We start from the raw sequence: 14,236 nt of genomic DNA, 5'->3' as shown, positions 1-14,236 counted from the left end.
ACAAGGGAATCTGATAGGGTTGGAAACTTCCATAGGTAGGAGAATGTGGTTTGAGCGAAGCATTTAGCGAGTGGCCAATTCCTCGGCCCCTATGTTGGATGGTTATCCACGAGGGCAATATCATATGGCATTCAGACGTCTTTGTATTCCAAAATTTCCCCTCCCAAATTTAACCGCTCTTCATAGCCCCCTTTTCTTCATTTCTCACCGCTGGGTCTTGTCCCACCTCTTCAGTGTCATCATCATGAGCCGTCACATCACTTTCGTGATCTCCCCGAGCCGTGGACGTAGGATGCTCTTCGTTGTCCACATCTTCTACATCTCTAGGACCAGGTTTGTTATCCCTCCGCAGATACCACTTGAAAAAGTAGACCAAGCCTTGAGCCATAAAAACCTGATCAAAAACATGTCCGTCAGCAGCTTCAACTACATACCCAAGAATCAATAGTTCGGTGTCATCTCCCAGACTCACCTGCTCAATCGTATATAGCAAAACAGGAATCGTAATAAAAGCCCTCGTCAAATCATCCGCCTGGGTCCATATGGCCGTCACCAACGGTATACCCAAGCTCGTCGTCTTGGCTGCGCCGCAGAAGCACACGGCGATGGTCTGCTCCTTGGACATCTTCTTCACAGAGACGATGCGTTTCACACGCTCCGGCAGACGAGATGCCGCAACGGGCGGGTTGATAGCCCTTGCGAGGAATGCGGGCGGACGGGCGAGGTAGAAGCAGATGAGGGTAAAGATGATGTAGAGCCCGATGTTGATGAAGACGTTGAAGATGACGTCTGCTTTGGACAGCTTATAGAGGGCGCCCGTGCCGAAGGCGCCAGAAAAGGTCGTCCTTTATTACCTCGTTAGCTTTGGAGGATAGATGTGACCCTGGGAACAAGTGTTGACCTACCATACGAGCAATATCAGGCAAACTGTCGGCAGCTTTCCCAGCATTGTCACCCTCAACACCTTGGCAACGACATCCCCCCTCCACCACCTCACTCCCTGACCCACCGCCAGCGGCAACAACACGCTCAACCCCAACTGCTTGGCCACATTAGCATACATGTCCCCCAGAGTCCTCGGGTCCGCGGGCCGCCAGTCGTCAAAGACGCCGTCGCGCGGGATGAAGCCGTAGATGAGAATGGGCGTGAGGAACGAGCCGGCCGTGTTGCCGATGACGACGGAGATGACGGCCGCGGCCTCGTCGCCGCCGGCGGAGCGCGTCATGACCACGTTGGAGGCGATGGTCGTCGGGAGGCAGGCTGTGGCGAGCATGCCGAGGATGATGGGCGTGGAGGGCGTGCCGTGGCGGAGGGCGCCTGCTGCGAGGCAGATGTGGATGAAGACTGAGTGTTTTATCATGATGAGTATTGATGATGATGATGCGATTCGGCTGGAATAGGGGGGGTGACTCACTGAGCATGATGACGGGGATGATGATGAAGCTGCATCCTTGAACCATGACGTGCAGCCGCCAGTTTGTGAGGTTCTGCTTGAGCTTCTCAGGAGGGAGCTGCAGTCCGTTGATGAGAAAGATGAGTGCTACTGCGCCGTACAAGACGCTGTACTCTGATCGGATGATGCCCCCATGTTCGGCGACATCTGTGTTGGCGGTCAGCTCTGATCCTATAGCACTCAACTCCTCCCGCGAAATCTCTTCATCCCCTTCCCCCCCTGTCCCATGCTTTCTCATCTGTGCATGACCCAGAAAACCAGAGATGAACAGAAATCGCAGATACAAGAGAAAAAGGCAAACTCACGCGGGAAGAAACACCCCAATACACAGGCCACGCCAAATCCAATGAGCAGCCACTGCGCCGCCACAAACTCGACTCCTGTCCAGAGCCACACCAATGCCTTGTTCTCTCGCCAACTGCTCTTCTCCGTCGTTTCTGTCGTCGTCGTTATCGTTGTTGTTGTTGTAGCCATGACTCTCATGCACCTCGCCGCAGAAATCCAAGCCAAATCTCAATTATAATTTTTTTGCCAGAAAAGAAATTATCAAAAGAAATTATGAAAGCTCATATATCATGGAGATATCAACGTCATTGAGTGAAAAAGATTGCCAGTAGGTAGATAATATCACAAACACGCTCGACTAGAAGGCTAGAAGAAAAAACAGAACGGCATGTGCCCCAGCAGGGCAACAGAACGGTTCTGTGTCGGTGATATATATATATATATGATAACGACCTAAAAAAAAAAGACGAAGAAAAAATAATACAGAGAGACAAGGAGAGACGCGCAGGAATGCAAGCCTGCGGGAGCAAAATGCGTCTTATTGCCGGACAATAGGGGAGCGGGTCCCCCTCTCTGGGAGAGAAAAAAAAAAAAAGCGTCGGCCGATTGCGTGAGGCACCTGCCGACACCGACATATTACCATGTAAGGAGTTTAAGCTATACAATATGACAATAATCCCGTGCTATCGGTGGGATGACGATTGGCGTGGGATGGATGTTGTAAGCGTTGCGATAGCGGAAAGGGGTACGAGTGAGCGAAGAAAGAGGAATACTACTACAAGGAGACCGGCATACGATGGCGTCACATAGACGGACCCCCTGCATAAACATACAGAATCAACTAAGAGTAAGTAATCGCAATAGTATATTCAAGCCTCATTCAGACCGCAAACACATATAATGTCTACTCCTCTCAACTTACACCCCTCCCTTTTTGATCATATATACTGGAGACGTCGAAGCAGCGTTCGCATGCCCTCGTCTCCTTTTCCTCCGCGACGAAAATCTAATCGCCCATATATAAAACTTGCCACCCCTTCAAAAGGCAGCGCGAAGCAAGGCTATCCCCAACGCCGTGCGATGCCTGTGGTATCAAATAAAACATAGCCCATCAAGGAACAAAGTCCTCGACGGGTCAAATCATAATCAAAGAGCCTGCTCTCCTCATGTCGCCTTCGTCGGTCGTAAGAATATTAATCGGAAGTAGAGATATAAAAAGGAGAACCGAATTCTCCGAGAAAGAAGAAAAGAGAAGGAAAGTCATCGCCTTCTCTGTTCAGGCGACGAGCACCGGCGCCGGCTCCATAGGCAGAGCTGCGATTGACTCGGCAGCGCCTGTGCTGCTCGGGGCCGGCGCAATCTCTGGGTCTGGTATCTGAATATCCAGCTGACAGAACCGTTAGTATCGGCAGCGAAACGTGAGAACTTGATCAAGAAATCAACTTACAGTCATGTATCCGGTGCGTCGGAGCGAGATGAGTTTTGGCGGCAAGATCCCCTCTTCAGAAGGGGTAGTCTTCTCCTTCTCTCGGTTCCAATTCTCTATCCACGCCTCCAAGTTGTTGAGGCGAGACTTGATGCCCGTCATGCCAAAGTCGTCCCAAAGCCAGCCAGTCACAAGTCCCAAGAATGCATCAATCACATTCCGGGGGTTGTAGGGGTCAAAGGCCGGTATCAGTTCCTTGTTGAGCTTGTCTATGATGCGCCGGAACTCAGGCTCTGGGATTCCGGCCGGATCCAAGATTTCGGGATACAGATTGGAGAACGTAGGAGCGAGGTCACCCTGAAGGAGCCAATCGCGGCGAATCCGAATTATCCGGGTCTTGGCATATTCGGCCGAATCTGATGGCACATGGGGATTCAGATGAGGAAAGCAAGGATGCTGCGGTCCCCACGATTCACCTAGGTCCGGCTGGACCTCTTCGCCCATGATTGACGAGTTGGATGACGAGATTGCAGATCCTATTCCATCCCCAATAGATATGTTGGAGAAGCGCCGGTGGTCCATGACATCAGGCCCTCGCTCCAGGTCCCTGGCGTAGGACTGCCCCGGCTCATCATTCTCCGGCATCATGATGCCTTTGCCTTTGTCGACCTTGGGTGTTCTAGTAAGCGGCGGCGATTCCCTGGTGAAATCGCCGCTGGTTCTACTCTGGCGATCAAACCGAGTTGGTGAGAGAGTTTGTGAGCGCCTCTCGTCGTACGAAGCGCGGACTGAACTAGGCAAGCTGACCCGCTTGTTCTCGGTTCCGCTCAAGTCCAACTGGAAGCTGATGGGCGTCGACGAAGAGTGTCTCGCCTGTCTGTGTTCGGTAAGCGTTAGCAGCGGATAGTCGCCAGCGCCGGTGACGTTGGGATCGGCGGTGTTGGTAGACTGGTCAAGTCCTGGGTGTTGCAGCCGGACGGGAGCTTCAATTGGACTGGAAGGGCGCCGCTTGTGCGAGTTGGAGGGAGACCTGGGAGTCGAGTTGGTGGGATTCCACAGACGCGCAGAGGAGAGGCGCTGAAGGCGAGTCGGGGCCGCGCCGGATGTTGCGAGAGTGCGGAAGATGGAGTGCTGGTTCCGCTTATGCGAGGCGGGATTATGCGGCGCCTTGGGAGGTCCAGGATGGGCAGGCTGGTGAGAGGCAGAAGCAGAAGCAGAAGCCGCAGCAGTAGCAGAAGCCAAGGCTGAGGCTGAGGCTGAGGCTGGAACAGAGGAGTCCAAGCGAGGATCTGCCTGCGTGCCTAGGGAGGGCGGGCCGGTGGCGGTGGAAATTGGCTGAAGCTCGTACGAAGCCGTGGGAAAGGCGGAAACGGCGCAGCCGCTGAGACGACCGCGCTGGCAAAGAACGACGGGGTCGCGTCGGCCCCGGATTTCGAGATTGAGGTCGAGGTCGAAGTCGAAGTCGGAGTCAGAGTCGAAGTCGAAGTCGGCGACAGCAGCGTGAGACAGCTGCTACCAAGCAAGGCTAAGGCCGGAGGTTCTCTCAACGACGAGGCTGAGAAGAAAGACGGACAAAAACCAGAGGCTTCCGCAGAGGCCGCTGAGCGCAATGCTGAGTTGGAAACGCACGGCCGGAGCGGCGCTGAGAATGGTTTGGCGTTGAGGCCGTACTCGTATCGGTTAATCAGGGGCACGCGCTCGATCGGGTTAGTGCGGGTGACGGAAACTCTGGCCTGGCGGTTACGTGATGGCATAGTTGTGATTGATTGGGCGATTGTGCGATAAGTCAGCACATCGGAAGCGTGGGAGAAGAGGAGTTCAAAGAAAGATTTGGTTCCTTTCAAACGCCCATTGTTGGTCTCAACAAAGGTATCTGGTGTAATGAAGGGAGATCCGAGCTTGTGGATATTGTAACAAGTCAGAACTGTGCTAGGGGAGGTGGAAAAAGCAAAGAAGAAGGAGGAGGACAAGGAAAGAAGGAAAAGTTGGAAATGAGAAACATATATTGGGAGGAGTAGAAGAAGAAGAGGGAAAAAGAAACTAATACAACTCTCCAGTAACAGAAGCAAAGAATCCGTGCATCGGAGCAGAAAAAGTAAAAAGTTGGTTCGTGGCCGTGATCGGGAGCAGGCTTACTCTTTATCTGTGTTTGAGGACGCCTGTTTGCCTTGCTGGTGCGCAACCGCTAACAAGCCTCTTCTGCCCTGGTGATCCATGCCAGCCCTCAGCAAATTCCACGGCCTACAGGGCTCACATGGAGGCAGCATGGAGGCAGCATGGACAGTGCTAGCCCTGTCCCGCTGCGAGAGGGCTCTAACTGGGAGCATGCGGCATGGCTCCGGGACGCTGTGCTGGGTGGCGCTCAGGGTCAGGCCAAGCTGAGCTGGTTAGGCGTTGTGCCCTGTCCGGGGCCTGGCTATCGCTCGATCTTGTGACGATGACAAGCCAACAGCAGGGGAGTAGTACTACGGGCATCCCGAAGATCTCGAGGTGCGCATGACTTTATGCTGGGCCCCCAATATCTAAAGATGCACAAGGCTTTTAAGTGCGCAATACAGAATGAGATGATTTTCTCGTCATCACGCTTGACAGTGGCTGGCTTACAGACTCATCAGGCTGAGGAATCGAACATGCCCCTGACGATGTCTATCTATGTACTATAAGCCTCCTAGTGCCACCTCCTACGGCTGTACACAACGACAACGGCTTCTCTAGCCCACAAAGCCTTCTCTCTATCGTACGATTCATGTCTGGCGCGGCCAAAGCTTTTCGACCAAGCGCTCATGGTGAAAGGATTAGCCTTGTCAAGAAGGATTCACTTACAAGGCCCTCTACCTCAGATTAGCGGGTAACCCTGGAAGCGACAGGAATAGCAACAGCATCACAGCCGCGTGTCCCCAGGGCCTCATCAATCGCGAACAAGGGGCCCGTCCACCGGACAATTTCCTTCGGGTCTCTCCGTACGAGGCCCATGCCACGCGGAGAAGGAGAAAGATCGTAAAGAAAATAAATGAGACTCCTTCAGCTTCGATCTACTAGCAGCGACATGGGCCAAAGACTACCTACCGAATAGGGGGCTGAACGAGCTCGTGCGCTTTCCATCTTGCACGGGCCGCTGTCATCGCTGTTCGCAGGTGAAAATGCCCGCTACTGACTGGTCAACAGGGGACAAACATTGTTACTACTATGTAGAATTTCGCATGTATGTACTGCCGTCCACATCGAGGCTAGTGATCGGAATGCTCGAGATTGACCTTGAGATTGCCATGCCTGTTTGTGTCTGCATGTCCATGCGAGGAAATTGTGCAATGCGACCTTGTAAAATGACGTCGGTGACGATCTGCAGACTTGGGGGGGTCAATTTGTCGACGAGAGCTGAGAGGCGGGGGCAGAGATCTAGGGCTTCATTTCTGGGAACTGACTTGTCAGCCCGGAGTTGTCGGTTCCTGTCTGGGAGTTTGGGGAGATAGGGTTGAAGAAGGTTAGAGAGCCGATTACAGAGAATTGCTCATCAGTACCTACAGTTACCTCAATAGTCAGGTTTGTCACAATACTAGATCCTTTGTTTTCACGTCAATTGGGGACTGGACCTCGCGATGAGTGGCTTCGAAGTACCTTAGCACTAGGTAGGTCTTGGACAAAAGAGGCTGGGTGAGCAACAAGTGTTCAAAGACACGACAACTGGGAGGTTTTCTTCTAGGCCCAGTAGCTGGACTAGATTGTCATTGAAATCGGAGGCGCCAGGAGTTGTAAGGGCCAATGTTGAATTGGTTACATCATCATTCCTCATGACTGAGCCCCGTCATCATCCTAGGCGCTGCCGGCGCCTCTCGTTCTTTTTTTCACTGCCAAACTGCACCAGCAGAGGGGGGCCGTCACGATTGGGCTGAAGCGGTCGCAAGGAATGCAAAATGTCACAATCAGAGACCATGCTTATCAAGTACTTGATACTTTTGCTTTGCCATCAGTAGTCGAGCATTTCAATGCAAGATAATGTTCAGAGTTCTTCATCCCGCCTCCGTCAGAAACACCCAATACTTTCCTTTAACATCTCGACGCCTCGATTCCATCCTCCATTGCCACCAAACACTCGCCTGAAGCCACCACCTGCCCAAACCAGCCCAAGCACGCTGTACCCCAGATTCTGCCCAGCCAACCAAGCGGGAGCGCTAGCCTGTCCCTCTCTAGCACCAGAATGTCCAGTGACCCGGACACTTTTGGCTGGCCAAGGTCGCTGGAGCGTCACTGACAGCACCTCATTGACAATCCTGCTGGGCAGACGGGCAAGCTCCATGTCTCAAGTTCCAGTTGACGTAACGACCATGTCTCGCCTGCAAAAACCTGCACCCTCGTCTCTCTTCTCCTCCCTGCACCTCCTCGTCCAATGACCGACCTCCTCTGCTGGCGTCCTGCACAAGACCTGCATACACCTAAGCCATGTCGGCGGCATCGCTGCCAGACGACGGCCGTCAGGCCTCAACCGCATCCTCCTCCTCAGCCCGGCCCGGCCACGCCGCCACCTCCGGCATCAACTTGGGCCACCACCACACTACCTCAACCACAGCAACAGCCTCCTCCTCCTCTGCCGGCAACGCTCCTCCAGGCCACTTCCTCCGCCGCGCCAGAACCGTCGACGAGCCCTCGATGCGGTCCGCATCCATGTCGCGGCACATGTCGTCCGACTCGTCCTCCGAGGCGCCTCCGCGCCGGAGCTCCAACTTTTCGGAATACAGCCTCAGCGAGGCACGCGACATCCTGAATCCCAGGCCGTATCCTCAGGGCGAGCAGGTCTCGGACCATGAGGCTTCGCCGCTGGCCTCGTTGTCGCTGGCTTTTGCCCTTTTGCCTGCTATAGCGGGGGTTCTCTTTCAGAATGGCACGTCTGTTGCTACCGACATTATGCTCCTGGGCCTTGCGGCCATATTCCTCCATTGGTCGGTCACGCAGCCTTGGTATGTACCGACACAATGCACACATTTGCAGCCTTATTGGTGAGATATCAAACGACAAAGCTCATACTTGATAGGCAATGGTATCACGCAGCGCAGGAGGTCCGCGTCCTTGAAGAGCATTCCATCAACATGACATCCCTCGAAGCGGACGGCGGCCTCGACTCGCAGACCAAATCTCCGAATCCCAACGGACCGCTTGATGATGTCCCCGAAGAACAAGAAGCAAGTGAAGGTGACGATTCAAGCGCCGACAAGAGAGAGGCTCGAATCGAACAGATGACGGCACAGCAACAAGCTGCACTCAGGGAGCTCTATCGTCATGAAAGCCTCGCTCTCGCGTCGTGCTTTTTGATGCCAATGCTCAGCGCATATCTCCTGCATTATATCAGAGGCCAACTGACGCGGCCGTCCGAGGGCCTCGTCTCTAACTTCAACCTGACCATTTTCATCATGGTTGCTGAGCTGCGTGTGTTGTCGCACATCATCACACTCGTCCAGTCGCGGACTCTGCATCTTCAGAAGATAGTGCAGGATAGTCCGCTTGGCCGACAACAAGCTGGTACTGAAACACTTCTCCAAGAAATGCTCAAGAGGTTAGAGAGGCTAGAGTCTTTGTCAACATCTCAGAGCAATACACTGGCCGGTCATGGGGAGTCATTGAGCTCTACGACCGCGACAGTCAGCCGAGAGGTCAGAAACACGATCCAGCCAGAGCTCGATGCCTTGAACCGCGCAGTCAGGCGGTATGAGAAGAAGGCGACGCTCCTGCAGCTGCAGACTGAGTCGAGATTCACTCAAATGCACGCAAGACTAGACGACGCCATTTCGTTAGCAGCCGCGGCAGCGAAGAACTCGAATCGACGACAGAACTTGCTACCGTGGGTTTGGAACATGATTGTGACGGCGGCAACTTTTCCTTTCAAAGCTGTCCTGGAGATACTCGCGCTGCCGCTGAAGCCCATCGTCGCATTTGCCAACAGGAACAAACAGACATCCTCTAGTACCCTTCGGCCACCTCGTAGCCGGCCAGGAAAGCTTCCAGCATCAGTCAAGTATAACGGCGATCGAGTGCCGACGAGGATAGTCAAGAGATGAGGCTCTCTTGTGCTATGGGTGGGTATTTGTTGTTTTGCGTCTGCTGGGTTTGCTTCAAGCGTGCAGTTTTGCTTCAATTTTCGGGCAAGCAAGGGCATGAACTCAAAGCAGAGGCTGGATTTGATTCACGACGGAACGAATGAAGTTGTCATGCATGTATATCACCGACGAGCGGTATTTGATGAGGGCTCTTGAAAAATCATGATCATTATAATAGAGTTTGAACGTGAGACGTGACCCTGCAATCCCGGTGACGAGCAAAGAGCGGCGTTTGTCAGAATTACGGTTAGAGCTGGAATAAGCTTTATCACCTACATAACCGGGTGTTTCGATACAAACTCTGTTCCTGAATGGCCTCATCTGCGGGCGTAGATTTGCCTCGCAATTGCAGCTGAATCAAGAATCGTAATGATCTTCAGACAGGCGATATCTCCCGGGTAGAGTTATTCTTGGTTGCTTTTTTCGTTGGTCACGGCAAACAGCAGTTTCCCGTTCGACCAACGAATGCCATTGGCGACATGTTGGGCATCAACCCCCCGCAGCGCTCCGAGAGACAAGTAGAAGTATTCATATTTTTGCCCAAGAAACCCAACATACATGAACATGGGGGCCGAAACAAAACCATAAGTTGTCGGTTTGTCTGAACCAGGATGTCGGCTCTGACCTCGGAAGGGACAGGACTGCGAGAATGCAGTGCCACCCCATGGTGATAGCTTCAGATGTCATGTGAGGCATCTGACCGTCCCGTTATTCCTAGAATGGAAGCATGCTGTTCGACTTCGGTCACTTTCGTAGCTCGAGACAGTCGGTGTGGTAGATGTGTTGTTTTGCCAAGCGGCCAAGTGAGAAGGGCAATGTGTGACGATAACCTTTGGCAACCCTAGATAGTAACTCATATTCTATCTATCCTGGTGCCGTGCATGTACGAGTTAATAGCTCCCGTCCATCGGCGAGAACACGTCCTGGCATATTGTTGTCCCCTCTTTCTTCACACACCAATGCAGGGCAGACAGCTGCCTTGTGCCGTGCAATAATACACAGGTAAACAAGGTGGATGAAACACCTACATATGATGAGCCTACCATACCGAGAAGAGAGCATCTTACGAGGCTTCTTTCTCCAATGGAGGGGAATGCCTCGGCGCCGGAGCTGAATCTTCTGTGCCATGTTCGCACCGCTTCCTGGTCCCCAGAGCACGGCGTCTGTGAGGTGAAGAAAATACGCAGTGTCAGCCATTTCTCGCGTCTTCAGCTATTGCAGGTAAAGTTGGTTATCTGAAAACGGTGTGTGTATCGTTGTGCTGCTTGCAGTATTAGAGAATCAAGGCAGGGTGACGCGAATCCCATCAATGGCCTGCGCATGGGAGGGTTTCACCATTGACGGAGATGTGCACCCAAATCTAATCGTTGGGCTTGGGCAACCGGCCAAAGCGAAAAATTCTAAATGGCCGATGTGTCGCTGCAAGATCGCGAAGAGAAATCACGTTTCACGTGCGGTACGGGCCTAAATGTGGGAGAAAGGCCGGGGGAGATTGTCGTTGTGTTGTGTGCCACGACGAGCCAGTCATGTGTCGATATAGAGTCACGCTGTTCAGGTGGAGCGCCTCATTTTACAGCACAATGTGGCGTGGCGCAATGGACTGCATGATGCTGGCCCAGCAAGCCATTGCGGTGACAAGAGGAGGTTGAGGTTGTACCAGGAAGCATAATGTTGGCAGTCATCATGGCTGCTCTTCACGTTGTGCCGGGAGAGTGCTGAGGAAAGCTGCGTATCGCTGATAGGCCTGTTGACACGGAGCGGCACATATTACCAACTGTACGTGTAGATGCATGACGCCCTCACCGCAACAGTATGATGGTATGGGTGATGGTTATGTAGTCTCCCGAGGATCGATATCCTCCCCAACGCCGTTTGCTCAATCATCGAATAAGCGCCGTTCACCCAGAGCGATGGCGGAGAAAATCGGTGGCCGGGCAGACAGCGGTGACTCTGTGTATGTGATGTAACAGCATAAACCAGGCTCCTCAATTCGTCCTCCTGGGCTCTACACTCCGTACGAGGTGCAACCGAAGAATGGATGACTTGGATGTCACCACATGCAACAAGGCAGCGTCTTGGATAGACTATTCGTCAACGCCTGAACCTTGCATGCAGTGTTTCGCGGCTGGCCATTCGCGGGGCCATGGGTGGTCAGCGATTTGTCGGTCCCCGACTGAATTTCCAGGATATTCATTGTGAGACGCGTTCCATGGTCTGCGCAGTACCTGGTACTACAAGCAGTGTGATGATGCATGAAGGTTGGTGGTGGCATTCTCTGCGTAGGGATGCGCTGCAAGGGAGAAGTTCAGCCTCTTTTTGCTTTTTTGTTTTGGGGGGAAAATACATTGCACAAGGCGAAGGATTCGGGAGACGAGCCAATGGCTGTTTGTTGGACACATGCAAGGGATACCTTCAGGAGATGACAACTTATGGATAGGTAGGTAACTCTCCTACTGCTTCTCCTGGATTTGAGAAGAATTTTGTGGGCAAAAGGCCTGAGGTTGTGAGCGACAGGTCTCTTGGTCAGATAGAGAAGGTAATGATATCATTGGGCTGACATCTCGATCAGTCTGGCCGTGCTCAGTCATTGAAGTCTCCATATCCGGCCATGAGAGGAAAGGAAGCAACCTCGATGACTTGTGTGGCCTTCCGTCCTGTGAGACAGCGACTCGATATTATCTCTCTACATGATTCCATTTGACCTCGGTGGCGCCTTCCTGGTGCACCTGCGTTAGAAGGTAGCACTACTACTAATGGAGGACTTTCCATGTTGATCAGGCACTAAGAGGCGCTGGATGACGGAATCGCGTTGTTGTTGCGATGGTGTCCAGCAGCTGCGGCTGATTCATGCCGTGTGGAGGAAATGATATTACATAGTCGATAGATACTCGAGCCTGTTGCAGCATGATGCACGATATTTGAGCGACCAAAGCGAGGTGTGCGGAAACTGAGTGAAGACAGACTGAACGGACGCATGGAAAGACTGTAGAAGATTGCAAAGATACTCGAGACCGAAACGCTCCGCATGCAGCAGGTAAGTCACCGTATTCCATTAGCCGTATACATAACAGCATGGCGTGAAGCCTGGCTGATGGCCTCCCACCGCAGCATCTTTCGCAGCTCCCAATTGGATTGGCGCGCCGTCCTTTAAGTTCTTTCCTGGCTGGCTGAAAGCGGATGGCACCGCGCCCGGCTTGTTCCTGCCAGCCTTGGCGCCAGTCGAGCAATTGGTGCAGGCTTGGTGCAAGGGGCAGCAGCTGAACGACCCCGCTCGGCCCAGAGCTCTTTCCTGCCCCTGGCCCGGCGGAGTCCTAGCACAGGTACCACTGGCGATGCTAGTACCACTAGCGCTCTAGCACCTGCGGTAGAGCGTGCGGTAGCATGGACCACCGGCGGTACTTATGGAGACCTGATGCAATGAGATCGGGCAGGTTCCTGCATGCATCGCATCTCTGCCGAAGCCGCATCTGGCCCCTGCGCGCCTGCTCGCTCTTGCCCTCTCGAACCTGGAGTCTGCCGTGGAGTGTTTCAGCCCTCATCCAGTGCTTGTCGGCTCTCTTGGGGCCGCATCATCTGGCGGGTGATTGCCACCACTGGCATCCTATTGCTTCTCATCAACTTTCACCACTGATTCCGCCCCTAAGGATAACGCGCAGCAAACGGCATCAAGCGTCATCGATATACCAATGCGCCCTAATGCTGTGACTCTGACAGCTAAGGTAGTACCTACGGACTCCCACATCCATGCCCATGGGCTCGCGTCTGCATCAAGGCATCACACACGTTTTGTGGTCATACATACCGCCCAGAGCTGATCCTCTCCGCCATTATCCACGTCGTCGTCTCTTGTCTCTTCCTCCACCAGCCCTGCATCCACAGCTGCAGCTGGGAAATTGGCACAACAGCCACACGCCAAGGCAGATGCCCGCTAACAAGCTAGAACACGCTCATCCTGCGACTAGCAACTCTCGATCCTCATGAGCTGGACCCGCTCTGGGGGCATGTCCCGCGGTTCCGGGATTGACTTTGGCACCGTCAGTCGCGAGAATCACAGGCAGCGCCGTCAATGGACGACGTCCTCCGTACGATGTGCGAGTAACTTTGCATGTGCCACGCTTTCAGGGATTACTCGCCAATCCGCAAGCACTAGGCATGTGGCCAAATGCCGTGCTGATGGAGCTCATGCTGTCCGCATGCAGCTATTACCAAACCAAGCCATTGGGCCGGAGGGGACGATGGAAAGGTGACGCCGGCTGCTTCTTGGCCGCCAGCCGCCCCATATCCGTTCCCTCCTCTTGGTTGGCGAATATTGGAGAATTCCTGTCTCACTGGAGACCGTCCCAAGTCATGTTTATTTGGCCGAATTCCCATTGTATACTTGTATGGCCAATCTCCTGACGCAGATGAGACACGGTCATTCATTCTCTTCTTGCCCATCTACCAATCCCCTACCGCCGGTTGCAGTACGTGTCTCAGCTTGTGCCGAACGAGACCTGGCTGTAGGCTGGAAAGCGTATCATCTCTGACGGAGAGTCTTTTCGTGCAGTTGCCTGGCCTATCCTGATTTTCTTTCGCGACCTGCTCTAACCGCCGAGTCTGAGCACCCTCGCCAGCAATCCCTTCCTTTACCGATCCCTCATTATCATTGCTGGTGGCTCACGGATGATGCTGGGCGTGCCAGCACGCATATTTGGTAGCATATTCTGATATTGATTGTTCCAAAAGCCACCGCTGGCGGTATCCCTCTGCGGGAGAAAAGCAAGCAGCATGTCGCGGATCGTGAGATGGCAGGCACTCTTATGCCTCCTCTTGTTCCTGCAATTGGTCGTAACCGAGGACTTTCGAATGCTGAGACGGACCGACAACCCCATATTGACGCCCACCAGATCCATATCCAGTCCAGTACCAAGCTCAAAGCACTCGCCAACTGGGAAAGCAGATGAGCCCAAGAAAACGGACGGCTCGAGAGAACCAGTCACCACCACG

General features: G+C 53.4%; 3 protein-coding genes across 3 annotated transcripts; 1 reads left to right on the top strand and 2 right to left on the bottom strand.

The window, feature by feature from the left end:
• Window positions 1-169: 169 nt before the first annotated feature.
• On the bottom strand, window positions 170-1,927 carry TRIREDRAFT_57291 (uncharacterized protein; the record flags this gene model as incomplete). The annotated part of the gene is made up of 5 exons (XM_006963194.1): window positions 170-394; window positions 473-845; window positions 906-1,344; window positions 1,415-1,600; window positions 1,759-1,927. 5 exons carry the CDS (start codon window positions 1,925-1,927, stop codon window positions 170-172), a joined length of 1,392 nt encoding a protein of 463 aa, XP_006963256.1.
• Window positions 1,928-3,014: 1,087 nt separating this feature from the next.
• On the bottom strand, window positions 3,015-4,918 carry TRIREDRAFT_104978 (uncharacterized protein; the record flags this gene model as incomplete). The annotated part of the gene is made up of 3 exons (XM_006963193.1): window positions 3,015-3,125; window positions 3,186-4,673; window positions 4,790-4,918. 3 exons carry the CDS (start codon window positions 4,916-4,918, stop codon window positions 3,015-3,017), a joined length of 1,728 nt encoding a protein of 575 aa, XP_006963255.1.
• A 2,255-nt stretch (window positions 4,919-7,173) lies between these two features.
• TRIREDRAFT_75998 (uncharacterized protein) lies at window positions 7,174-9,211 on the top strand (the record flags this gene model as incomplete). The annotated part of the gene is made up of 2 exons (XM_006963372.1): window positions 7,174-8,116; window positions 8,191-9,211. The coding sequence occupies exons 1-2, from the start codon at window positions 7,602-7,604 to the stop codon at window positions 9,209-9,211; spliced, it is 1,536 nt and encodes a 511-aa protein (XP_006963434.1). The 5' UTR covers window positions 7,174-7,601.
• Window positions 9,212-14,236: the final 5,025 nt, after the last annotated feature.

This window comes from Trichoderma reesei, assembly GCF_000167675.1.
Source record: "Trichoderma reesei QM6a unplaced genomic scaffold TRIREscaffold_4, whole genome shotgun sequence".
NCBI lineage: Eukaryota > Fungi > Ascomycota > Sordariomycetes > Hypocreales > Hypocreaceae > Trichoderma > Trichoderma reesei.
This window is presented reverse-complemented; position numbering and strand designations above follow the sequence as displayed.